Below are 27,939 nucleotides of genomic sequence, written 5' to 3' on the forward strand. Positions count from 1 at the left end.
AGACGTGTGCAAAGTATTATGTCCATCAAATATAATTTGCATGCTCAATCACGCATTATACAACGTTCTCCTCCTAGTGTTATCATACAAGAAAGGCGAGATAAGTGGGATTGTGTTGGAAAACTTTATTTTGAGATGATACCAATTTTTATAAAAGCAATGTGATAAATTGGAATCCACCACCAAGTAACTAGCATGCTTTACAAGATTGCCATGGATGAATCCACCACCAAGTAAATTATGTCAATGTTGTCGATTTTATTGTGGGAAACCAAAATGTCAGCATTCCACGGGGGGGTTTTTATCACCCACCAATGGCACAGGTGGACTAGACGTGAACTGTGCCACTATGTTGTTCGAGATCGTGGAAGCTACATACACCCCATCCAAATATGCCTGGAGACAAGCAATGCTCCCTGTACTCGGACCTTACGATAATAGAAATAATCCTAGACCATTAGACATGGACACATGTTGAGAGTATCCAATAGATGTGTCTTTGCCCCCATTCTTTTCTATTTGGTGATGGGAGGATGTATACATTGAGCTATCAAGCAAGTATTCTTGCTTACATATCTCGCAGAGGCTGTCGTATAATGTGATGGCCTTTTGTTAATCATCAAGGTCCTATCTTCACTATAGGGAGTGTTAGCTTACACAATGCTTGGATAATTTTTGATACCCAAAATAATGTCTTCATGTGGAAATATGGCATCTGTTTAGTTCTAGCCTTTATGAGACCTTTGGCCTATATATGGGCTACACATAAAAATTTATCCTTTAATATTCCATCCATAGTATACGTTACTAGTATTAATCCCTTTGGTAATCTTACGCAGTCACAAAGATTGTCGAACAATTGGTTATTGCCTTTGCAACAGCAATATGATTTTTGGAGAGCCAAGTGAGTTGCCTATAGAGTCATTCACATCCAATGCACAAGACACAAAGTCTCCTAGGGATTCATGTTTCCAAATAGCAAAAGTGCTTACCCAAGAGAAAGAAACCTTTTCTCCCACTTGTGGAAGTATTCGTGGGAAACACCACTCATGCCCTAAAATATGATAGTTTAATTTTGTTGAAAATTCTCCCAATAACATTTCTAAAGGATGTCCCTAATCATCAAGGATCTTATTAGGGAGGAGAAAATAGGTCTGTGGAAAATTCTTCCAATAACATTTCTAAAGGATGTCCCTAATCATCAAGGATCTTATTAGGGAGGAGAAAATAGGTCTGTGGGGACTGTTACTGACCAAGTTAAAGCCCCACCAAGAAGCCAAAACCATGCAGCACTAGCTCCAAGGGTTTCAAAATTAGAGCCTAGAAAGTTAGACTCCATGACCACTAATGGAAGTGATTAGCAAAACCAGGAGTACCTAGATGTTTAATGATAAGGATTATTAATCACTTAGGATGAAAGAATGACTAAGTTTGATGTGCAAGCTGAGTGTTAACCAAGTCTAGTTTGGACCAATGGAATATTAGTTGAAATAATATCTAAATTAGGCATAAAATTATGTCTCCATCCTTGACCTATGATATTAGGGTGTGAAAAAATTTGGCAACCAAGGCTTAGGTTGGTAGCTTCCACTAACCCCTCTAGAAATTGCACAAGCAACTAAGTCCAAAAATTGATCCCAATCTTAAGCTTTGACCACCAAGGCCCGTGCTAAAAGGACAATAGGCTAAGTTCAAAGCAAGCTACAAGGTGATGACTCCACTTGGATTCCTCAACTAGAGCCATGGAGGAAGTATGCAACTCACCCTAATCTTCATTGCAATTGACACCTAAGAGGGATCACTAATACTAACCCTAAATATTCCCCACTACTTGGTGTTCATTCCCCCACGACAATAACTAGACTCTAGTTTTCTTGATGATTCACCATATGAGGACACAAACGAAACTAAGTTCACCAGAAATGTTAGCTGGAGCATGAGGCCCAAGTCATGAGATGTCCCTTAAGGACCCATAGATCATATGCAACCAACCACCATGTTGGTAACCACTTATCCTGTACTACCCTTGAGATTGGGTTTTTTGGCTAATGATAAGTGGATTGAAAAATAATCCTCTACATTACAGAGTTATAAAAAGTTTTGTGTGTCTGAAGGATGTTTAAGCAAGTTGCCTAAGTAATAGTGTGATGGAGTGTTAGCTAATTTTCAAAGAATATGATGGAATTGTTGACGACTAGTGTGCTCTCTTTTTGTCACGTTCTTATACTCACGGTTCGATTATGAAATAGTGGAATGGGGGATATCTAAGTGGGGTCCATGATGGATTTGTTGTTAAGGTAATTCTCATAGAAGGTGATGGGATTTTTCTTGGCATCTAGTGTGGTCTCCTTTAATTTCCTACTTGCCATTGTATGTTGAAGAATGTAATAGGGATATTAAGAAGCTCTATGTTTTTGTATATGTATGTAAGTGAGTAAGAAAATATGGTAAAGAGTGTCACTTGGATTTCAAAGGTGAAGGACAAGATCTTTGCCTATTGTTCTATGTCAAAGTGGGGTCAAATTGGTTAGAAACTAAGGTTGCTTGGGCACTATTCTGCAACTCGCTATGCTCCCTGAAATCTCTTCCTTATATATAATGTCATGTGTTTGGAATGATATTTCCTTAGCTACATGCATGGTTCAAATTTTATATTAAATCAATAATGCATTTATATTATGCACATAAATGTTATTATCTCAACTTGGATAACGAGGATGAGTCTACAAAATCATCTTCAGCATTTTTCTTTATTACCGACAAGCCACAATGCAATGAGTTAGGGATGACACATCTAGTTGATCATTAGGGCAAGTACGACACTCATTTCAAGTCCACACACACACAAAGTTCTTGTTACATGCCTTATCCCCTTCTTTGCCCACTCCCAATCCTAAATGGAGTTGTTGAAAGAAAGAATACTCTTCTATAGTTGAAATGGTATGATCTATGCTTTAGGCCAAGCTAATCTCTAATTCATAGCGGACAAAAGCATACAATATGGAAGTGCCAATCTTGAAAAATACCCCACAAAGGCATTCAATCGTAAAACTCTTTACGTTTTAATAGTTAGGAACCCTATTGTTTCACATTTTAAAGATTTTATTTGCATATGCATATGCCCATATTCTTATGAGAAAAGAAATAAATGGGATACAAAGTCAAAAAGATGTATCTTTTGTTTGCTACAATGCAAAGGCTTGGTTAATACTATCACTTCTACAATGGAAAAACCAAAAAAATGCTAATAAGTTGAGATATCAAGTTTGATGAATCATACAATGCAATGTGACATACTGAGAACAATCATCATGAAACAATGATTGAGTCTGAAAGTTATGACTTTATGCCTAAGGTATGAAGGGGACAAAGGCAAAGATTTTATGAATTTTGTAAACATTAAAGGATGTCTATGCAAATGATTTGCTTAAAGCTAGTGCAGAAGGTGATGTAAAAAGGCCTCTAAAAGATTATAAGAACTCTTGAAATTTATGACAGAAGTTGTAGATTTGCATAATCTTGAAAATTTTTAGAGTGTCTTTGAGGAAAAGTAATGGACAAATGCTATGCATGGGAAGTACAATCATATCATAAAGAATGAATCCATAAGGTAAAATACATATCATGTAGGAGTATCAACAGGTAAAGGTTTGGACCAAAGCAAGGCATCGACTAAAATGAGACATCTACGCAAATCGCTAAAGCACAGACTTTGCATCCCACCTTAAGGAAATCAAAGCAACACTTGTTAATGGTTCACTAGAAGAGGATGTCTAAATGGCACAACTAGAAGGAATTGATCTGAAAGGGAAAAGACAACTTAGTGTCAACTCAAAAAGAAAAATTTCAGAGCTTCGATTTCATGGATTGATGTGAACACTCTCAACAATAATATCTTGCCAAAAGTGTTATCAATACAAAATTAACAATTGAAAAAATAGAATACACTGTGTATGTTACTCTGTATATGTAGGACTTGATCATAACACACAATGATCACGTCTTTGGTGGTTGTCATCTTAGATCCAGGACTATTGCACTTGTTGGAGTGACTAAGACTTGGAAATATATATTCTCTTATTGCATAATATATATACAATGGAATATTTTCAAATGATGAACATGCAAAATAGCAAACCCAGGGAGACTCCTATGGAAACCAACTAAAAAGTCAATTTGACAATTCATTAATGGTGTAGGCATATTACTATTATACTTGACACGCACTCATCTTGGCATTGCACATGCAATGGGATTAATAGTTAGTTTATGCAAGAACCAAGGAAATCCGATCTAAAAGGTACCAAAATAATTTTGCATTACATCAAAGGTACCATATGGTATGTGTGGGATTGTACCAAAGATCTTGGCTTAAATCCTTACTATGAAGAATAAATTTTACAAAATAAATTCATAGATTGGCTCTCTCTATATGCTTGTGTAATGTGGTTGTCCCTTCAATATGAAACATGAGCTAAACCTTACTAGTTATTGGTTCCTTTGTGTACTGTGGGTGTCCCTTCAATAAGAAACATGAGCTCAACCTTAACAAGGCTTTAACGACTTATAAGCATGTCTTTAGCAATTCAGCTACTTTGTATATCTTTAGCAATTTACATGCATGTTATTGTAGCAAGTATTTTGTAAAAGCAATCTTACCTTTATCCTTTGATTTATCCGATATGAATCACATGCTTGAACGATAAGGCACATGTTTTTATTGTCCTCCCATGAAAAATTAATTCTAAGGCTTCAATAAAAATAGCACACATGGTCCGTGCACCGCCCATCCACAGACAAAGCCTCAAATCAAATACCTTTCCATGCATAACAAGGACTAATTGATATGACATCCTTGAACGACCCAAAGTTACGTGTGTGCTGCTTGCACTAATGAAAATTCGCTACATATCTATATGTTCATACACATCAGCATGGCAAGCTTGCACCACTGGCAGATTCGTGAAAGATAAACGGTAGTACTAGAGAGCGGATCAAGTCATCAATTTAGCATCCATAGGAAGGGGAGGCTTGGCATGCTTGCTAACTAGAACTTAAAGCAAGAAAGAAAGCTAGATAAGCAGATCCTCTGCTAATGATGCTTCTTTTTAGCAAATCCTAATAACTACAAATCAACGATGGAGTTCCACCAGGCACCAAATAGGTATATTGATGAAAGGTCAAGTTTGTTCCTAGCCTTGCTATTACAAATCGAAGAAAACACTCAAGTCTTCCAATCACAACACTCTAAAACCAGAGCTCACCACCACCACATGGAAACATGTTAAGTCACATTGTACATACTCTCAATTTTTTTATCGCCTTGCATATCAAACTGTGACAATCATCATTCTAGGACATGAAAACACTCTCTTACAAAACTAAATGTAATGGTTGATGTATTGACTTTCTAGCATGCAACATTTAGAGATGTGCAATGTGTCCTTAGTTGACCGTATTGCTACCTATAGTATAACACTGGCTGCCACAAAAGCCTTGATGAATGGCCTTACTTGTTCAAGATATGCCTAGAAAGCTAATTACATGTAAACTATATTTTGCACCATATCTGAAAATAAAGTCTTTGCGATCCTTAAGGCTATCTGGCCATTCCTAGCCTTACCTTCTTAAAGCACACAGGCGCTATTAAGATCAACTGAAAACTCTCTTAAAGCTGCACACAAATCTTAATGCAAGAGGATTCCTGCTATAATAGCTGGATGAAGCTTGTATCTTGTAGCAAAAGTTCAAGAACTCCCTACAGCTACAGACGGATGAACCAATACACTGCCCTCTTTTCCTTGCGCTCAAGGTATTCAATACCCCTTATTTCCACGAATGCGAGAGCGCATATCAACCTGCCAACACAAAATCAGGCATCACTCATTGCACTCATTGCAGTTTCCACTTGAATTCGAACTTCGAGTGGAGGCTCCTATATGCATGAGATGTTGTTTTGAGTTTACATAATGCTCCATTTGTTGGAAAAACACCAAGGAAACTCTTAGGACAAAGAAACTCTTAACTGACAAGATCCATTCATGTGTTTACACAAGACTTAGTGCCACCAAACTCCCATGGGTAAGAGATCACTAAACATGAAACAACAATAAAGTACTAATATTAATGTTACACTAAAGATGGTACTGAAAGCCCTATCCAAATAATAGTCTCATCCATCTATGCACAAGATAATTATAAAGAGAAAGTGTAACTATTTGGTACTTCTCTCAAGAAATAAAGTATAATCTTTATTAGAATTGACTTTGGTCAAAGAATGTTGACTTTGGTTAACTAAGAATAAGGCTTATTGTTTTACTTTTGCTTTGCATTGGTAAAAGAGAAGTATGGGGAGCCCACAAGGGACTAGGATTCATCCAAGAACTGGGAACGCATGCATTTTTCTAACCTTTAATGGGTTAAAGTGTTGGCGTTTGTGTAGGACTTGAAAGATTGCAAAAGGGCCCACAAATGACGAAGCAAGTGCCAAAAAGCAAGTCCCACAAGGCCAAAAAGCAAGAAGAAGATGGCGCCATTAAGAAGGGTCCCACGAGGTTCTAAAAAGAACATAAAAGCTGCCCCAAGGTGGGCTAAAAGCAAGAAAGCTAGCTTTTGTAAAAATTAGCTTTAGGAAAAAAGGTCTAGCTTTTTGCTAGGCCGAGTCTATAAAAGAAGAGCCTCCGTGCTCCTAGATTCATTCAAGAGTTGTATTCAACTTCATGCTCTTCTCAGAGCCAGTTATACAAAGTTAATTTCTATTGCAATGATGACCTTAGGGGGGGTCCAGCCCTTGATTCTGGGCCCTACTGCTATGTATTGTCTTCTTCTCTCTCCCAGACAACACCTCTTGTTGCGAATCACTTTCCGTGTCTCTCCATGCCTTCCCCACTATGATGTGATTGATTCCAGACCGGAATCCTTTTCAGCTTGCACACGTGAGCTTCCCAGAGAGAGAGCCTGTTGTGATTTGAACTCCAGCCCTTCTTCTTCTTCTTCTTCTTCTTCTTCTTCTTCCTCCTCCTCCTCTTCATCCCGAGAGCGTTCTTCTCATGGGCGCAAAAGGAGGAAGACTAGAACAAGACGAAAGGACTCCAAAGAAGGAGGCAAGTCCATCAAATTCACTACTTTTAACGGAAAGTATGAGGCAAGTGAGAAAGGCTTGGACTCCATCCAACAGTTCGACATACCTTTCCAGACAAGACACTATCACGAGAAATCAAAATTGAAGATTATAAGCCTCCATCTTACAAGCAATGCCAGACCAAGGTGGGGAGCTCTTCTAGTGGCGGATGAAGCACCCGAGAAATGGAAAAGTTTCAAGAAGCAGTTTTTTTAGCAATTCTTATGATGATGTTCATACAACTTAGGAGAGTGTATCCATGATAGCCACGGATACGATCGAGACTTACTATCAGAAATTATTTTCAGTGTACCTCCTGATTACTCCCTTCAAGGAAATTTAAGAAAAGTCAAAGATGCGGAAGTACCAGGCTGGTCTACATCCAAGTATCCATACCCAAGTGAGCATTGAACGCAAGACAAAGCTGCGAGATCTGATGCACTCAGCCCTAATGGTTGAAAGATTTACTACAGACAATGGCTGCCTCAAAGGGCAAAGATGGAGACACCTTCAAAAGGATCATGACCCCGACAGTTCAGGGACAAAGGCAGCTCTAGCTTTAGAAGCCGAGGGGTCCATTGAAGCCCTACAAAGGAAAGTTAAAGTTTTCACCAGAGCAACTAGAGGCCTTCTGAAAGGAGGGAAGGTGTTTCAATTGTGGGCACTTGGCTGCCCAATGCCCTGAAAAGCCTACGGGTTTAAGGGAGAAAAAAATGCCAAAAGAACCGTCAACCTTTGGCAGGAGGAGTTCCTAATATGTTGGGAAGAGCCACTAATCCAAAAGCTCGAGAACTTTGCCTCTCATGGGGTAAAGTATGAGACCAGAATGCTTTGATTTTATTCGATTCAAAAGCTACAGACAATTTCATCTCAAACGATCTAGCTTTGAGGCTAGGATCAAGACTAAGAGTTGGGACCAGCTCGAGATGCAGAACATGTTTTTGAAGTGAATCCAGTTCAAGTCACTCCATTGATTGGAAAGCTCAGAATTCACCACAAGAGTTTTATGTTCACCCCTGTCACATGCACCCCTACACTTGGGTGCAATGTGACACACTGGCTACATCAACAAGTGCGTAAGAGTTCCCTAATAGGAGATTCTATCCTATGTTGTGACCCCTTTGTGAGCCCTTGTCCAGGAACAGTCAGGAACAAGCTACGTAAGTCCGTCTCTCAGCCTTAGATTAAGTCGAAAGATCAGTTCTTGTTCACTGGTACCCACTGGAGAGCAATAGGTTAGTGTTTCCAACTTAGGATTAGTGATAACTTTAGGTCCATGTCATGTGCACGGATTGGTATCTGACGTGTACTGGGTACACAAGACTAGCTCAGATAGCCTGGGGAGGCTTAGAGCTAGGCAGGCTTGATTCTCGGGTTGAGTGGCAAGGGTACGAACCAGTTTGAGGTCTTCGCTATTTTTGGCGCTTGGGGCCCAAGTCTATAAAAGGGGCCCAGAGGTTAAGTTCTCAGAGAGCCGATGGGAGCAAGTTTCGTTCCCAGGTGCTAGGTCTGATCCTGGATTGAGTCGCGGATGCGCACCTGCATCTTAGCGTAGCCCAAGGCCCAGTAGCAGATCCCAGGCTTCACAGCGCCACCTGGTGGTATGGGACACCAGGCTGGTTTGGATCTGGTTGGGAGTTCGTGCCAGTAGCTCAGCTCGTGGCTCGGAGGGGACATCTCCTGATTCGGGATCACATCCCGTAGATGTCATGGTTGGGTGGTGAGCAACCTGCTCAGTTTCTCACGTTGTGTGTGTTTGTTTACAGATCAGAGGTTTCAGGAGTGCTGGGACGTGTCAGTCGGTATCAGAGCCAACTCCTGAGGTAGGAACTTCTGATGCGAAAACTTTGGACGATTTGTTCCTCCAGGTATGCCCTAATTTCGAAATCTGTTGCTGCACGATCTTGTTGGTTCATGGGTTATCGAGGGTGGTCAGGATGTAGGGAAAAGGTAGGAGAAGGAGAGTCATGGTTTCGGAATTGCTGAAGGGAATAGTGAGAGAGGGTTGAGGCGTAGCTAGGAGAGAGTGGAGATGCAGGTAGGAGAGACGTGAGAAGAGCTGAGTGGCAGGCGAGGAGTTTTCGTTTGCTGGTCAGGGCTGCGTAGAGGTAGGTGACGCAAGTGCGAGTGGCTGAGAGGTGCGCCATGGCTGGAAGGGAATTCGGCCAGGCAGGGAGGTGCGCTAGGGGCTGGAGCAGGGTGCGGCCACGCTGTAGGAGGAGCTGCTTTTTTCGAAAAAGCACCACCCTCCAAGTTTGGGAGGGTGAGCTTTTCTGGGAAGCATAGCTTCCTAGATTAGCTGCACCATCTCCTATATAGTCGGGCAGGGACCCAAGATCAGCCATAGCCTCAGCTAGTGTGCGCAAGAAGACCTCCTTGCACATCTATTGGATTGCGCCATCTAGGAACGGCCATAGCCTGCGACAGGCTATCGTACAGCCTGCGTCAGATTCGGTACAGCCTGCGACAGGCTACCGTACAGCTTGCGTCAGCATCCGTACAGCCTGCGTCAGAATCCGTACAGCCAGCGGGAAGATTTCCGTACAGTACGGTCTGCTGCAGACTTCCGTACACTGCAGCCTGCACCGAAACCAGCAAGGAGAGAGACCACGGGATCACCTATGCCAGCTGATCGACAGCTTCCAGCATCTTCTTTTTGGCCAGCTCCTCTTCTTTCGTCACCTCCTCTTGGGACGGTTTTTTTTCTCTGCTCCACTCTCCTTCCAGCTTTGATTCCCCCAGTTATTTCTCTCAGTTTTATACTCTTTCAGATCAGATTTCAGACATGGCTGATTCTGTAAATCCTGAGTTTGCCATGGGAGATCAGGATTTGGACTACCCTGCTGAGGAAGACCAGGGTCTTTATGACGATCTGATTACAAAGAAAGCCTTCAGTGAATTCACCACTGCTCTAGATGGAAAATTCGAGCAGGTTAATGCGAATCAAACGGGGTTGACACAGCAACTCCAAGGGATTCAGACGACTCTCACCCTTCTGACTAGCACTGTGCAGGCACTCACGCATGTCGATGCCATGGCTTCAGTGCTAGGTCCGAACATAACTCCAGACCCTTTTCCCGGAGATCAGAAGTCTAGAACCCAGGAGGTTGTTGACACTTGGTTGCACAAGTGGCAGGTACACTTCCAGTTCCACCCGTACCCAGATGAAAAGAAAATACAGCTTGCAGCCGGCTTCATGTCAGGAAAGGCTTTGTTATGGTGGAAGGAACTCCAACCTAAGCCGGTAACATGGATAGATTTCGAAGGGGTCTTCAGGAAGGAATTCGTGAAGGAGGACGACTACGATATCGTAGGCAAGCTTAAAGCCCTCGATATGTCTAAGCTGAACTTGTCGTTTGAAGTTTATCTTCAAAGGTTTCGAGATCTGCAGACCAGGGCCACAAAGATGGATCCAGTGACCTTGTTAGGTTTCTTTGTGGATGGTTTGCCAGATTCGTACAAGTTGCAGATCAAGAACAATAAATGTACAACGTTGCAAGAGGCCATGAATTACGCGCGTATTTATGATGATACCATGGCCGGTGCAAAGACAACTACAGTTTCCGACACGAGTGGAAAGAACAAACAGAAGTTCTTTCAGTCTACGACTGGTACCGGGGAGACGAAGTCTATAGACAACGCCTCCAAGAAACACTTGACTCAGGCAAAGAATGGTCGAGCCCGTTTCCTTCGTACCTTGAAGCTTAAGAAGGAAGGACGTTGCTTCTACTGCGAGGAGCCGGGCCACACCAAGAATGAATGTCCAAAGCGCAAGAATCAAAAGTTAGCGCTCGGACCGAAGCTCCAGGCGGGTCCAGGTACCAAAGCCAAGGGAGCGAACCAAGTTTCGATGACAGGTATTTCTGTAAATGTCATTACCTGCCCACTTTCTTGTAATTGCACTTTCAATACTTCGTTATTTGGTTCCCATGATCTTTTCCGAGTTTATGGAGAAGTTAGGGACCAAAGGGTTCACATTCTCTTTGACCCGGGCAGCTCTCACAACTTTGTTAATTACAAATTTGTGCAGAAGATGGGGCTGTCCACGATACCTAGCAATCACACCTATGAGGTGCAGCTTCCACCAGCTGGGAAGCAGTTTTGGGATCGCAAGATTGAAGCGCTTCCTACCCGGATTCAAGCATACACAGGGGCTCTTACGTGCTATGTTATGCACTTGAAGCATGTAGACTTGTTAATCGGAATAGAGTGGTTTAAAACCCACATTATTCGGATTGGATGGACGGAGCATACCCTTTCTTTTGTAGATAAGGACACCCAATTTTGTATTCAGTGTGATAAAATTCCCTCTTCTCAGGGACCTATTGTATCTGCGATGCAGCTTCGGAATATATTAAACACTTCTCATTATGATGTCTATCAGTGTGTTTTGATTCCGCTTTCTTCATTTGTTGTCTCTGTAAATAACAAGAATGATTTAAGTGTGTTTGAACACCGTGAATTAAGAATGTTGTTGGGTAGTTTTAAGGATGTATTCCCTACTCAACTGCCGGAAGGTTTACCTCCAGAACGGGCAGTAGATCATCGCATAGACTTAGTCCCAGGGGCTCAACCTATTAGTGTACCACCTTATAGGATGAGCCAGCTTGAGGAGGATGAGTTAGCTACACAGCTACAGGATTACCTGAATATGGGCTATATTCGCCCAAGTAAATCACCTTGGGGTGCACCTGTCCTCTTAAGGAAGAAGAAAGATTCTACATGGAGAATGTGTATAGATTATAAACGATTAAATATAAGTAACAATTAAGAATCGATACCCTCTACCTCGTTCTGATGATCTGATCGACCGTTTGGCCGGAGCGAAGTATTTCACTAAGATTGATTTGCGTACGGGTTATCACCAAATCCGTATCTATGCTAAACACATAGATAGAACCGCATTCCGAACTAGGTATGGTCACTACGAGTTTCTTGTATTACCTTTTGGTTTGACCAATGCTCCTGCCACCTTCCAGCAGATGATGAACGATTTGTTCCGAGATTTTCTAGGCAAATTTGTTGTAGTGTTCTTAGATGACATGTTGGTATATAGTCGAACGCTTGAGGATCACATAGGACACCTCCGGATTGTCTTAGTTATTCTAAGACAGCATAAGCTCTATGCCAAGATGAGTAAATGTGACTTCTTTATGAAGGAGATCATTTACTTAGGACACAAGATTTCTTCTGAAGGTATTAGCATTGATCTGGATCGTATCCAGAAGGTTTTAGAATGGCCTATCCCTCAGACTGTGAAACAACTTCGTTCTTTCCTAGGATTTACGGTATTTCTACGGAAGTCTGTGCGTGATTATTCACATATCACGGCACCCCTAACAAACATATTGAAAGGTCGTGGACGCAGGTCTACCCAGCCGATCTCTTGGAATGATGCAATGAACAAGGCTTTTGAAACCTTGAAGTTTTCTATCAAGGAAGCACCCGTTCTTGCATTACCCGATCCTACCCGGCCTTATGTTTTAGAGGCCGATGCGAGTGATTTTGCGATTGGGGCAGCTCTATTCCAAGAGGGCAGACCTGTAGCTTTCGAGAGTAAGAAGCTAGACGACACCCAATATCGTTGGCCCACTAGAAAAGGAACTTTATGATGTAGTGTATGCCCTTAAGGTTTGGAGACACTACTTGTATGGTTCAAAGTTCCTTGTATTGACTGATCATCAGTCAATTAAGTATGTGTGTGATGGATCTAAATTGAGGGGACGCAAAGCTAGATGGGCAGAATTAATGCAAGATTTTGATTTTGAAATACGTTATCATAAGGGCTCGTTGAATAGTGTGGCGGATGCCTTAAGTCGAGTCAAGTCTGTAAATGCTATGTCATTTACGGAAATATCCTCAGACCTATTTCAATCCTTGAGAGGGCTATACGCAACTGATAGTCATTTCAGTTCTTATTGGCAGAGAGTCCAGGATGGGAGCTCCACGGTTGACCAGGACTCAGGGATTGTGCCACCTACGGTACAGGCGGCGGGAGGTCAGTGGATGATTAGAAACGGCTTGCTGTTCCGGAATGGAAAGATTTGTGTGCCAGATGTTCTGGAACTTAGATCCAAGATTCTCTGGGAGTGTCATGATGCTCCTAGTGCTGGACATCCGGGTATACATCGGACTCTGTCTCTTGTGAAGCATACATTTTATTGGCCGAAGATGCGTGCATTTATTGAAAACTATGTAGTAGGTTGCCAGGTTTGTCAGGTTACTAAGGCAGAACGCCTTAGAAGCGCGGGTTTATTACAGCCATTACAGATTCCAGGTAATAAATGGGAAAGTATTTCCATGGATTTTATTACTAGTTTGCCTCGAACGCGCAAGGGTCATGACTCCATTTGGGTCATAGTCGACCATTTGACAAAAATGGCTAGATTCTTACCTACTAGAACAACTATTTCAGCTGTTCAGCTGGCTCACGAGTTTGTGGACCACTTGTTTAAGCTGTATGGTTTGCCATCTGACATAGTCAGTGACAGGGACTCAAAGTTTATAAGTAACTTTTGGACACTTGTTTTTGAGAAGTTAGAAACTACTCTAAGTATGAGTTCCTCAGATCATGCACAATCCGATGGCAGTACAGAGAAGGTTAACTAGTTGGTTGAAGACATGCTTCGGGCATATGTATCTAAGAGACAGTCTTCATGGGAAGATTATCTACCTATGATAGAATTTGCTTACAACAGTGCAAAGCATTCGAGTACTGGTTACAGTCCTTTTATGCTTATGTACGGGTTTCAACCTAAGTCACCAATTATGGTTGGGTTAAAAGGGATTCAAAATGATGCTGCAAAGAACTTCTTGCAAGACATGCAGGAAATGTTGCAGTTTGCCAAGGAGTCTATTAGAAGTGCCCAAGATCGGGACAGATTTTATGCTAATAGACATCGTTCACCTAGAGAGTTCTCTGAAGGAACGATGGTATATTTGCGAATTCCCAAGGAATCCAAGAGCCTAAGTACTGGTTTGGTTCCGAAGTTATCCCCCAGATACTGTGGTCCGTTCAAGGTCATTAAAAGAATTGGATCAGTTGCATATCGACTAGAATTGCCTCCTGATGTTAAAGTACATCCAGTCTTTCATGTCAGTAGACTGAAAGAAGTCTTGGGTGCAGATGATCAACTTGTTTCTCCTCAAGAGATAATAGAAGTTACAGATTTGACTTTTATTCCACACGAACCTGAGTGTATTCTTGAATTTCGTGACAGACAGATTCGTAATCGATCTATCACGGAATACAAGATCAAGTGGAAGGATCGTGTTGAGGAGGATGCCACATGGGAGACATTACAAAACCTCCAAAGAACATTTCTGGGTTTTTTAGCGAACTCAGGAGTGAGTTCTTAGAGGAGGGGAAGTATGTCATGTGCACGGATTGGTATCTGACGTGTACTGGGTACACAAGACTAGCTCAGGTAGCCTGGGGAGGCTTAGAGCTAGGCAGGCTTGATTCTCGGGTTGAGTGGCAAGGGTACGAATCAGTTTGAGGTCTTCGCTATTTTTGGCGCTTGGGGCCCGAGTCTATAAAAGGGGCCCAAGGGTTCAGTTCTGTTATGCTCTAGCCGAGATAGCATGACCTCGGATAGATCGGTGGGCATTTTCTCTTAGATGACCAACTTTTGTAATAGTTAATGTGTGTAATTAAAATGGTCAAGAGAAGTAACTGCCAAGGTCCTAGGTGAGGGCGAAATGGCATTGACTAGATAGTTCTGAGTGCTAAGGCCTAGGTGCACCTAAATGTGCAATAATGCCAAGGGGCAAGTGGTTTTTAATGTGCCCCAAGAGAGGAGTAAAAAGGTGCACCAAGTGGAGAGGCTAAAGTGTTGACATTTGGCAAGGAGAACTATCTAGGGAAATGAGGGTCTCATGGATAAGTATGAATGAAATAACGTATGTATGTGATGAACTACTATCCATGAGAATTTGGCTGGGTGGAACAATCGTATGCCATCGCCCGTGAGTTGTATCCAGATCATGGAATAGAGCTTCGTAAATTAGAGATAGAGTATTTAACAGTTGGTATCAGAGCTCAAGGCAAGGAAGAGATCATGGGAAGAGCGACGAGATAGGTGAGGGAATGTGAAGGCTGTGTGTGAAGGGACAGCAGGCAACGAAGAAATTGCGACTGGTCGATGGGGATAGGTAGTCTAAGGAGGTGACGTGACTAGCGTGCGACGGGCTGTCAGCGTGAGAAGAAAACCAGTCGCAGGTGACGGGTAAACGAAGCTGTCGAATTTGAGTGGTCGTCGATACCTTTTGGAAGAGGGTCGTTGACGTGGATATTCGTCGGTGAAGGCGTAGGTGCATAATTTGACGTTTGCTTGGAAATCGACGTAACGCAGCGAGGCGTTGCGGCTTTGCACAGACATTTCGAAATTTCAGGAGGTGGATGAGGATCGACGGTCGAATTCTGTTTGGCGCTTTGGACGATCGACGAAGAGGGCTAGTTGGGGTCCCGTAACGTGTTGATGCGACAGTGGCCTATGAAGGATCTAATTAACTCACGCGCAGTTAGACGGAGGATCACGCTCCTACAGCGAGGCAGCAGGGGTCCAAAGGCAGCCTTCGAGGAGAAATCAGGGAGCTCTTTCTCCCCGTACAGTTTTTTGTTTTTAATTGATTCTGTTATTTCTGCACCGTAGAAGAAGAAGAGGAAAAAAAAAAAAACACAGGAAAGCAGAACAGAAGTGAAGGGTGTATATATATTGGTTATTTGGGTTTATTTATATATATATATATTTTTTTTTAAACCCCATCTTCCACTGTGAACCTATGGAAGCAGAAGGGCAGAATTCAAGGGCGAATCCTAGTCAGTCTAGAGTGCAGTCTACACAACAGATGTCACATCATGCAGCACCTACATTGATTGGTAGGATTTCGATATTAGAGGATGCTTTACAGCAGATTATGAACCAGCAGCTTCAAGTGAATGCTGGTCAAAATGAGATCAGGGAGATGGTGCACGCCTTGTCGGCTAGACCGTCTAGAATTAATAAGGGCAAAGCTCCAGCAGAGCCAGAGCCCAATATACATTCCTTAGAGCGCGCAAGGGTCAAAGTGCCTAATATCGCTAATTATAGACCGGAGAAGTACGCTGGTCGGATGACCGAGCGCAGCTCTGATGTGATTGAGGTTTGGTTACACAAGTGGGAAGAAGCCTTCGCCATTTGTGAAATTAGATCCGATCTAAAGAAGATCCGCGAGGCCACACACCTGTTTATTGAGGCAACGGACAGATGGTGGATAAAGCAACAGAAGGATCAAGTTGCTCCAACCACCTGGGAAGGGTTTAAAGCGGAATTCAAGAAACACTTTCTCCCACCTGATGAAGAATCCCGAGCTTGGGATGCTTATAGAAATCTTCGTCAGAGGAGTCTGTCAGTGGCAGAGTACACTGACAAATTCAGGGAATGTGTCATGAAAGTAACCGACCCTCTCCCTATGTCGGTTCAGTTAAAAGACTATATCTATGGACTGAACGACAAAATCAAAATGGAAGTTCGGGCTAAGTATGTGACTACTTTAGATGAATCTATTGCAGTAGCCCTGAACTATGAGGATGCCAGAGGCAGATCTGGTGGATTTGTGCAAGCAGGGACTCAGTATGAGCACCCGAGAAAAGGGGGATTTCAGAGGAAATGGATTTCAAAGACAAGTGTCTCGCAGCCAAGTGGCCAAACCAAGCAGGTGACGCCGGTTGAGGGACCAGTAAAGACAAGTACCACCATTGGGGTGAAAAGGAAAATAACTCCAATGGCAGCCCGGGCTTGGTTAAAGTCCTCGTTGACCCCTGAACAAAAAGAGAAAGCTAGAAAAGAAGGATTGTGCTTCGGCTGCCTTCAGCGACATCAGTGGAAGGATTGTCCACTGAATAAAGACCGTCGCACGGCTAATATGATAATATTTGAATGCGACGTAGAAATGCAGGAGAGTCCCAATGCGGAACATATGCAGATGCAACTGACGGGACCTTCTCAAAGGTTAGTACCTTGTTTGTTATGTGTATCTTTTGCTAAGTTAGTGACGAGTGCACCTGATAACATCCTATCTAAGCCCGCAGCAACGGGGTATACGGCCTTCAATGATACGGAGTTAAAATGAAAGGGCAAGTGGCCAATCATGATATCATTGTGTTGTTTGACTCGGTGTCAACTCACAATGTGATTAACTCCAAGCTCGTGAAGAGGCTGAAATTAAAGACAAGTCCATCTGACTATGCGTATACAGTCAGGATGGCAGATGGAAGTTCAACTGAAGTATGGGACCAAAGGGTTACCCAGTTGGAACTTCGGATTCAGGACTATGCTGAGAAGCTTGATTTTGAAATGACCAAGCTTGCTCATGCAGATATAGCCCTGGGTATGGCGTGGCATTCTAGGAAGAATCCAGCCATTGATTGGAAAAAGCACGTATATAAATTCAAGATGAATGATGTGCTTTATGTCTTACGAGGTGAAAAAGATATACCTCAGGGACCGTTGGTTTCCGTGATGGAAATCAGAAAGGCTCAGGTAGAGTTTTTATTCCTTTGCACAGCATCGGTAGAGTCGGTGCATGATTCTTCGGCTAGCACTGATGTTACGCAAAGTGGTGAGATGGCCAAGCTGGCTAATCTTATAACAGAGGAGTTCTCTAAATGTTTTAGGGATGAACTACCTTATGGGTTACCTCCAGAGCGGAAAGTTCAACATAAGATTGAACTGATCCCGGGGGCAGAACCTGTAAATAGACCTCCCTATAGAATGAGTTTTGCTGAAGAGACGGAGGTGCGTAGACAACTGGAAGAATACCTCAAGTTGGGGCAGATTCAACCAAGTTTCTCACCTTTTGCTTCGCCAGTGATATTAAAGAAGAAAAAGGATGATACGTTTCGCCTCTGTATAGATTACAAAGCATTGAATAATATCACTATTAAGCACAGGTATCCGATGGCTCGGATTGATGATTTGCTAGATGCATTACATGGAGCCGTGATTTTCAGTAAGATAGATCTTAAGTGTGGCTACCATCAGATCCGGATTAGAGCCGAGGATGTGCATAAAACCGCTTTTAGAAGCAGGTTTGGTCATTATGAATTTTTGGTAATGCCCTTCGGACTTACCAATGCTCCAGCGACCTTCGTCATGCTTATGAACGATTTACTACGTCCGTATATCGGAAAGTTCGTAGTACATTTTATTGACGATATCCTAATATTCAGTAAGAGTGTTACTGAACATCATGAACACTTAAGGATAGTGTTCAGTACTTTGAGGAAAGCCAGTCTCTATGTGAATAAAAAGAAAACTATACTGTGTATGGTTAGGCTTGAGTATTTAGGGTTCATAATTACTCCACAGGGAGTAGAAATGGATCCGAAGAAAGTGGCTGCGATACTAACTTGGCCAATCCCTCAGAGTCTGACCGCGTTGCGATCATTCTTGGGATTTGTCCAGTTTTATAGAAGGCATATCAAAGGATATTCCGGAATAGTATCGCCATTGACTGATCTGACCTCAGATAAAGTACCTTTTATTTGGGGACAGAATCAACAAGAAAGTTTTAACACCATAAAACAAGCTGTGGTCTCAGGACCGGTGTTAAAAATAGTTGATCCCCAGGAACCGTTGTTCCTAGAAACCGATGCAAGTGGCATTGCGGTAGGAGCAGTCCTCCTTCAAGAGGGAAGGCCAGTAGCCTTTGAAAGCAAGAAGCTTTCTCCCTCTCAAAGGAATTGGCCAACTCATGAATTGGAGTTGTATGCTGTTATCCATGCTTTGAAAACATGGAGACATTATTTGTATGGTTCAGAGTTTTATGTGGATGTGGATCATGATACTCTGAAACATTTTTGTAAGCAGCCTGACTTGAGGGGCCGCCAAGCTAGGTGGGCAGAGCTCATGCAGGAGTTTAATCTAACGATTCGGTACCGAAGAGGAAAAGATAATAAGGTGGCTGATGCGTTGTCTCGCATTATGCACAACCTGAGTTTCACGGTATTAGAGAGTGCTCTAATGACCGAGATAAGAGAAACTCAAAGGGTGGACGAGTTTGTCCAGAGCTTATGGCCTAAGGCTCATGTGTTAAAACCCGGGGAAAGTGAAAAGGATGACCTGGCATCCAGAAAAGGCCAAACTTATGCAAGATATACCATAAGGGATGGTATGCTAGTTAGAAATGGCAAGGTTGTAGTACCTGGTCAGAATGATCTCAGGCAGAGAGTCATTCGACAGTGCCATGATAGCCCGTGTGCGGGACATCCAGGTGTCGAGAAGACCTATGATCTCGTGAAGCGAGATTTCTTTTGGCCAAAGATGAAAAAGCACATTCATGAATATGTGACACGGTGTTTCTCGTGTCAGGTAAGTAAGGCCGAGCGGGTGAAGCCACCCGGACTTTTACAGCCCTTGGAAATACCACTAAGTAAGTGGGAGAGCATTTCCATGGACTTTATTGTAGGGCTACCTGCAACACAAGGAGGGTATAATTCTATCCTTGTGGTGGCTGATCGTCTAACCAAGATGGCTCACTTCATTCCGACTAGAGAGTCTCTTAGTGCCCCGCAAGTGGCGGATTTGTTCATTAGACATATATTTCGTCTGCATGGATTGCCTAGATCCATAGTGTCAGACAGAGATGTCAGATTTACCGGTCATTTTTGGACAGCGGTATTTGAGACACTAAGGACTGAGTTGGGAATGAGTAGTGGGAATCATCCTGAGATGGATGGTCAGACGGAGAGAGTCAACCAGACTTTAGAGGATATGCTGAGGGCATATGTGTCATTGAGGCAACATACATGGGACAAGTGGTTGCCATTGTTGGAGTTTGCCTACAATGATAGAAAACATTCATCTACCGGGTTCAGTCCGTTTGAGCTGAACTATGGTTATAGACCAGCAAATCCGACTATAGTTGGAGTACCTCAGAAAGTACCTAGTGCCGCGAACTTTGTAGTTCAGATGCGGGAGATGCTAGCACTTGCGAGAGCTAATATCCGCCAGGCTATGGATAGAGCCAAGGTGTATGCGGATGAAAATCGGTCTATAAGAGTATTTGAAGAAGGAGAAAAAGTTTTTCTCAGAATTCCTTCGCACTCGAAGTCGTTGACTTCAGGAGAGTGTGCTAAGTTATCACCTCGATACTGTGGGCCGTGGTTAATTCTAAAGAGAATAGGCAGTGTAGCCTATAAATTAGAATTGCCACAGGGGTGTAAGGTGCACCCGGTTTTTCATGTTTCGCGCTTAAAGAAATTTTTACATACAGGTGACTCACTAATCGAAGGTGTGGTTTTGTTTCAGGAGATAGAGGATATTGCAAGGCGCCAGCCAACAAGAATCCTGGACCGAGAAACGATGCAAATACGAAATCGGAAGATACCCACGGTGTTGGTAAGCTACCTGGGAATCCGTATACCAGTTACGGAGAGCGTTCCCAGATTTCATCATCGAGGACACTGATGCTTGAAGAGGGAAGGAATGTTATGCTCTAGCCGAGATAGCATGACCTCGGATAGATCGGTGGGCATTTTCTCTTAGATGACCAACTTTTGTAATAGTTAATGTGTGTAATTGAAATGGTCAAGAGAAGTAACTGCCAAGGTCCTAGGTGAGGGCGAAATGGCATTGACTAGATAGTTCTGAGTGCTAAGGCCTAGGTGCACCTAAATGTGCAATAATGCCAAGGGGCAAGTGGTTTTTAATGTGCCCCAAGAGAGGGGTAAAAAGGTGCACCAAGTGGAGAGGCTAAAATGTTGACATTTGGCAAGGAGAACTATCTAGGGAAATGAGGGTCTCATGGATAAGTATGAATGAAATAACGTATGTATGTGATGAACTACTATCCATGAGAATTTGGCTGGGTGGAACAATCGTATGCCATCGCCCGTGAGTTGTATCCAGATCATGGAATAGAGCTTCGTAAATTAGAGATAGAGTATTTAACAAGTTCTCAGAGAGCCGATGGGAGCAAGTTTCGTTCCCAGGTGCTAGGTCTGATCCTGGATTGAGTCGCGGACGCGCGCCTGCATCTTAGCGTAGCCCAAGGCCCAGTAGCAGATCCCAGGCTTCACAACGCCACCTGGTGGTATGGGACACCAGTAGCTCAGCTCGTGGCTCGGAGGGGACATCTCCTGATTCGGGATCACATCCCGTAGATGTCATGGTTGGGTGGTGAGCAGCCTGCTCAGTTTCTCACGTTGTGTGTGTTTGTTTACAGATCAGAGGTTTCAGGAGTGCTGGGACGTGTCAGTCCAGCCTAGGATAGGCCTTCTGGGCCCTCTCAAGGCTGAAAAATATTAAGGGGAATGGGCTGGGTGAGGGCTGCCTTTATAGGCTGCCCTGCACCCCACCCAATGGGGCCTTTTATGGGGCAATGAGCCCAACCAGCAGCCCAAAACAGCCGACCCAAAAGTCGGCCAGTTTTGGGGCTGGTTGGCTCATTTCCAGCCCTATAAATAGGGCCCTTTCTGCCCTCTCTTCCTCACTCAGTAGCCTCCAGCCTTCAGCCAGTCCTCAGCCCCTCAGAGCAGCCTCTGTGCCTCCTCTTCTAGCTCTGATCAGCCTCAGTCCCTTGGCCATCAGTTTAGCCATCTGTGGGAGAAGTACACGCAGCCCGTCAGCAAGGTGTTGGACCAACAAACGGAGCAAGGTTTGGGTATTGTTTCAGCAGCTCTTTTCAGTTATCTTTTACAGTTTGCATAGCTCACTTCTCAGCTCTATATTTCAGTCATCTCTCAGCTCTCTTTAGAATCTATTACTCCTAGCTTTCACTCTCTCACTCACGTAGTAACCTTGCATCCCGGTGGACAGCACAAGCCTCTTCCTTGCCTTGCAAAAGTGCTCTACATTGTCAAGTGTGGACAGCATCAAGGTCTCGGTATTGGTCGGCGTTGCCTCTCAGGTCTTTGGGTCTGCAATACGTGTGCACAATGTACTCTTCAGAAGCGTGTTTCCATGCTCTCACGAAAAGTGTTATCTGTATTTCTCAGTTCTCCAAGTATAAAGCCAATTCTCCCCTGATTGGGGGACGGGGCTCTCAATAGGTACAAGGACCCAATGGTTGTTGACTCCATTCTCTCTCTACCCTTATCTCCTTTCTCTCTCTATTGCGCATAACGCTAATTCCTCACTAAATGTTTAAAGAAGGTCTTGATGCGATTACACAATCAGATTACCGTCACATGTTACAACCATAGTTTTTTCCATACGCATACGTCATACGAGTATGGAAGTATGATTGGAGTATAGTTCAGCCCCTAGGGCTGAAACATACGTGACCCTAATTTTACTCAAAAACATTTAGAAAAATATACATTGTAAACATTACATTGACATAGAGCTACAAACTTCAAATTGAATCTTCAGACTTCAAACTTGTATTAATATTAAAGTCATGAAGTGTACAGAGTACAGATTAGCAGCGAACAGATCAGAATAGTGCTAAAATATGTGTTTTCCAAGGTTTTGGCCAGGCACAAAATCGATCCCTCCCCCAAACAAAACAAAACCCACCCCCCCCCAACACACACACTTAACAAAAAAATCAAACCACCCCCCCCCCTCCCAAAAAAAAAAAAAAAGCTCATACGGAAGGCCGTACGTACGTACGTACCAATGGCGTGCGGAAAAACTTTCCGTACGCGTACAGATGCAACAATGGTTACAACTCCTCAAGTATCATGATGTCATTTTGGGTATGCCGTGGTTCCACAAAAAGGAAGTAAACCTTGACATCAAGGCAAGAACTCTCAGTTTCATCCACAGAAACAAGGAGGAGAAGATTTTTGGCCAAAGGAAGAGGCGAGAGAATTACAGTTGTATCTAATGTTTCTACAGCTAAATCAATAAAACCAGTCATTTCTGCATACTTTGTTTTCGTACAAAAGAGAAAGAATGAACCTCAAGTGGAAGTGAATCCTGTTGAAAAAGAAAAACTTCAATTTCTTGATTCTTTCGACAATTATTTCTTAGATTCTCTTCCAAGATAGCTTCCTCCTAAGCGGCCGAAGATCATGTCAAAAAGCTTATTCCAAGAAGGGAGTGCCCGAATCGGGCCACCTTATCGCGTGAGCGCAGCACAGACCAAAGAAATCATGTCACAGGTACAAGATCTACTTTCTAAGAGACCCATCAGATCTAATTCCTCTCCTTTTTGCTCACCCATGCTCCTCATTCAAAAGAAGGATGACTCCTATCATATGTGTGTGGATTATAGAGCCCTCAACAAAATGACGGTCAACAAATAGGTTCCAATCCCTCGCATAGACGATATATTGGACAGACTAAAAGGGACCACGATCTTCAGTCGCATTGATTTAAAAAGCCGGTACCATCAGATAACGATCCTTCCTTAGGATGTTCATAAGACATCTTTTCGGACCACTTTCGGATTCCATGAGTTCTTGGTGATGCCTATCGGGTTAACAATGCACCAGCCACTTTCAACCGCATGATGGATAGGATTTTCAGACCTTAGTTTTGGTCTTTTCAAGACGGAAGAAGAACATCAAGAGCACTTGGCCCTTGGCCACTGTATTTCAAGAACTAGTCACAAGCTTTTTATTAATGGCAAGAAGAGTGGGTTTTTCCTTGATGAGATTCACTATCTTCAGTTATCTCTAAAGAAGGGATTCAGATGGATCCCGCCAAGATAAGAGCTATACAGGAATGACCAAAACTTACCTCTCGGTACATGAAGTGCGCAGCTTCCTTGGGCTTTGCTCCTATTACAGACGCTTCATCAGACACTTTGCTAATACAGCAGCCCCATTACATGATTTGACCAAGAAATCCGTAGTCTTCAGATGGGCAGAACAGCAAAAGATAACTTTCAACACTCTCAAACAAAAGTTAACAACCTAGCCGATTCTCATTGTTCCAGATCTACACACTCAGTTTAATGGGGATTGTGATGTATGTGGGGAGTGTGTAGGAGCTGCCCTTCACCAAGATGGTCAAGTGATAGCTTATGAGAGCTGAAGGCTCCGTGACGCAGAGAGGTACATGGGTATCTACGAAAAAGAAATGTTGGCTGTCATTCATGCTCTAACCATTTAGAAGCATTATTTTCTTGGAGCTAACTTTACAGTCAAGACCGATCATCAGAGCCTCGGGTATTTCTTGACCTGGAGAAAAATATCCAAAAAGTAGATGAAATGGGCAAACTTCTTGTCCATGTTTCATTTCCAGATTTTCTATACTCCAGGAGCACGAAACAGGGTAGCAGATGCTTTATTGAGAAGGCCCTATGTGAACAATATTACCATAGCTCATCACAGGGACCTTGAGGCCATGAAAGAGCTTTACCTACAATATCTAGGTTTCGGAGAGACCATGAGAAATATTCAGCAGGAACGATCATCCACTTAGTATACACTGAAAGATGGTTTCCTTATGAAAGATGATCACCTTTGTGTGACTCGCGATATGCGAGCAAATGTCTTGGACGAATGTCATGCCCCTGCTTATGCAAGACATCGGGGTATTTCCTCTACTACACAAGCCATTGAAAGATATTTCTTTTGGACACGAATGTGGAAAGATATACACGAGTTTGTGGCGGAATGTCTCACATGCCAAAAGGTGAAGTATGATCGGCACAAGACTCCAGGACTTCTCATGCTGCTGCCCATTCGGCAAGAACCATGGCTATGGACTTCATCTTTGACCTTCCCAGATCTAGATACAGGAATGATGGGATATGAACATCATTGATAGGTTCGGTAAGCAGGCCCACTTAATTCAAGTAAGAAAAACCATTAAGGCAAACCACATGGCAAGGTTGTTTCTAGCACAGATCTTCACGCATCATGGGATGCCTAAGTCGCTTGTTGTGAGCGATCGAGACCCCAAGATGACTAGTTTGTTCTGGCGAGTATTGTTTGATAACATGGGTACGAAGTCACATCTCTGGTGTGCTTATCTGCACCCTTCTTTTACTTCTATTGAGATCTTTCAATTGCTGTCCAAACTTGGAAAAAGGATGTGTCCAAGTCTTGAACATACTGCTCAGCTACGAATATCTCGTCCTTTGTTCTGAGAATAGGTAGCAAAATCACCTTTTCATAATGACTTCAAACGGGGCTTTTCCTGTGGAGCTTTGAATAGTATTATTGTATGCAAATTCCACAAGAGAAAGATATCTTTCCCATTCGTCTTTTTATTCGGACACAACACACTTTAGAAGATCTAATACCATAGAATTAACACCTTCACTTTGTCCGTCCATCTGAGGGTAAAAAGAAGATGAGAAATCCAAAAATCGCAACATATGGGAGCTCCTCACTCGCTCTTCAAAAGCCCAATTTGGATGCTCTCACCAACTTCACCAAGTTGGTACAGGAGGTGAACACGAAGGAAGGACAAATAGTCTGTCAAGGTCAGAAGATTAACATCACTGAAAACATGATTGAAAAGGCACTAGGCATTCATGATTGAAAAGGCACCTGGAGGCGATTTGCAAGCACACTTCTTAGAGAAGCACTGGAAGAGAAAGGATATTCTAGATGTATACCCCAATGCTCAGATTAGTGCAGATCTTGGAGTCAATATTTCTAGCTTGCCAACAGACCTCGAGGATGTGCTGAAGAAAACAATGCACTTCTTTCCTGATACAAAAGAAACCGTGAAGTTCTGGCATGTTCAAGCAGTAGTAGAGCAACTGAAAGGACGTGATGTCTCTTTCTCAAGGACGATCTCCAAGAGCGTGATAACCAACTTGAAGAATTGCATGGATGGCAAATCCAAATTGTCAGCTCAGTCTGCTAGAGTTGCAATGTGCCTAATGAAATCTACCCTCAAAGGGATTTTTGAGCAATACGATAAGAAGATATCTCTGAAAATGAATTTTCTACAAGAGAAAGCCACCGGCAAAGGCAGCGCTACATAAGAAGATGTCTCTAAAGATAAATTTTTTTACAAAAGAAAGCCACTTATCCAGCAAAGACAGCGCTACATGACAAAATGCTCAGGGAGGGTGCAGAAACCAAGGTAGAGGAGGCAGAAGCGAGGGCCTTGCAAGCACGAGAGCAAGCTGAGGCCACTGAAAAAATGGTCAACCTAGAAAGGCATAGAAGAGAAGAAGCAGAGAAGCGCATCAAGGAGCTCTGGGATAGGCTTAAAGACGTTAGAACAGATGGGGACATCGTGGAGAAGGAGCTAGCAACGATGTGAAAGCATCTTGAAAATCAGAGAGCCGAAAAGGAGGCTCTTTACAAATGGCTTTGCTACATGCAAAGCGCATTGAACATTAAAAAAGACCAGATGATGGAGGAGCTGAAAAGGGAGAATGCACAAACCAGAGCGGTGATACAGGAGCTGTGAGAGAGCTTCAAGGACAAGAAGGATGGGGCAGAGAGCAGCCACACGGTGGAGAAGACAATAAGATAGCATCTCATGTTGAGGAGTCGTCACAGGCTGGGGACACCATTTGAGGCTGCTCAGCAAGAGCAGATGGCATTTACTGAAAGTGCTCCTACAGGTGGGATAGCTACCACTACTCGCCCCGCATCTCCTATACCCATGGAGCAAGGGAAATTTTTGGATGCTCTCTCATCGATGCTTCAGAATGCCTTCTTGCAAATGGGACAGCAAATCGAGCAGCAGATCGGCTAGGCTATGCAAGACAAGAGCAAGCAGCTCGCAACTCAGCAAGGGGACCACTCAGACAGTCATCAGGATGTTTTTTCTGCTCCACACAGGGGTTTTATGGCAAATGCCCGCTGTGCCTATGAGCATCAATCTTCTGGACCGTTGCATGTACCTATCATGGGGATTATTTGGACTTGGATGATGCATTCTCTATGCCACAGAGCACCTTCTTGCAAGATGTCAAGCCATCTTTTGGCTCAGTTTTCTGCATCTATGCAGGCCAAGCCTTCTCTTCTAGGTCGACGCATTGGTATGCATCCAGTTAGTGCTCGTTTGACCGCACCAGCGAGTATGCTTGGAGCTGGTTTTGGTTTATATGGCAGCCCACACCCCTGGAAGAGAGGCCAGTCCTCTTCTCAGCCCTTTGGCATGCCATCATTTCGGAGAGATGCCTTTAGCAGAGAGACCCAATCAAGGGTTCATGCACCTATCGCTCTGCCAGTGAGCACCTATAGCTAGACACAGCCAGTGCATCAAATGGCAGCAACGGTTACTACGCAGCAGGGGGTTAGTGGTGGGCAGCATGCCACTTTTGATGAGATGCTCTCAGATTCCTTGCATTCATATAGGGCCCTACCTGAGACCATCTAACTTGAGATGTCTTTCTCCAATTATGTGAACCTCAAGCATGATGATGCCCATACTTCTGGAGGTTACGCAAATAGGAATTATGCATCCAAGGTTGTCAAGGACAAACTCACAGTGTATAAGTTCGAAGGGATCACTCGCACACCTAATGAGATGGGGGAGTAGCTTACGAAGCTGGAAGATTATTTTCGCTTCTACCCAAATACAGGACTATGCACATACTTGCTGGCGCTATATGAGGGACTCGCCTCAGAGGCCAACCACATGGAAGGAGTTCAAGGAGTTATCCCTGCTCATACTAGAGCAATATCTAGCTGAGTTTTATGCATTGCAACAAACCGGAACAGTCACTATCCTTGTTTATTCATGACATTTTCGAGAAGAGAAAGCTGCTCCGTTTTATCCAAGGGCTGCATCTTTCTTTGGCTACGGATGTGAGGGCACATAACCGACAAACAATTGAGCGTGCAGCCCAATTGGTAGAGGTGTTTGAGCCCAAATATCGCAGAAAGTATAAAATGGCAGTGAGCAGCACATACGGGACTGGGACTTCATATGAGGCTGAGAAGAAGCCTAGGGTGACTTTTTGGC

General features: G+C 43.3%; 1 protein-coding gene across 1 annotated transcript in view; it reads right to left on the reverse strand.

Annotated features, from left to right (window-relative positions):
- Positions 1-5,304: 5,304 nt before the first annotated feature.
- LOC147890295 (cytochrome C oxidase assembly factor) overlaps positions 5,305-27,939 on the reverse strand; it is a 55,968-nt gene continuing 33,333 nt past the window's right edge. Inside the window, exon 4 of the mRNA XM_087390950.1 lies at positions 5,305-5,858. Within this exon, the coding sequence (XP_087247076.1) occupies positions 5,817-5,858 (42 nt within the window). The 3' untranslated portion in view covers positions 5,305-5,816. The remainder of the gene's footprint in view (positions 5,859-27,939) is intronic.

The sequence above is a fragment of the Dipteris shenzhenensis genome, chromosome 19 (genome assembly GCF_047967505.1).
Source record: "Dipteris shenzhenensis isolate YYH24624 ecotype China chromosome 19, Dip_SZ_1.0, whole genome shotgun sequence".
NCBI classification, from domain to species: domain Eukaryota; kingdom Viridiplantae; phylum Streptophyta; class Polypodiopsida; order Gleicheniales; family Dipteridaceae; genus Dipteris; species Dipteris shenzhenensis.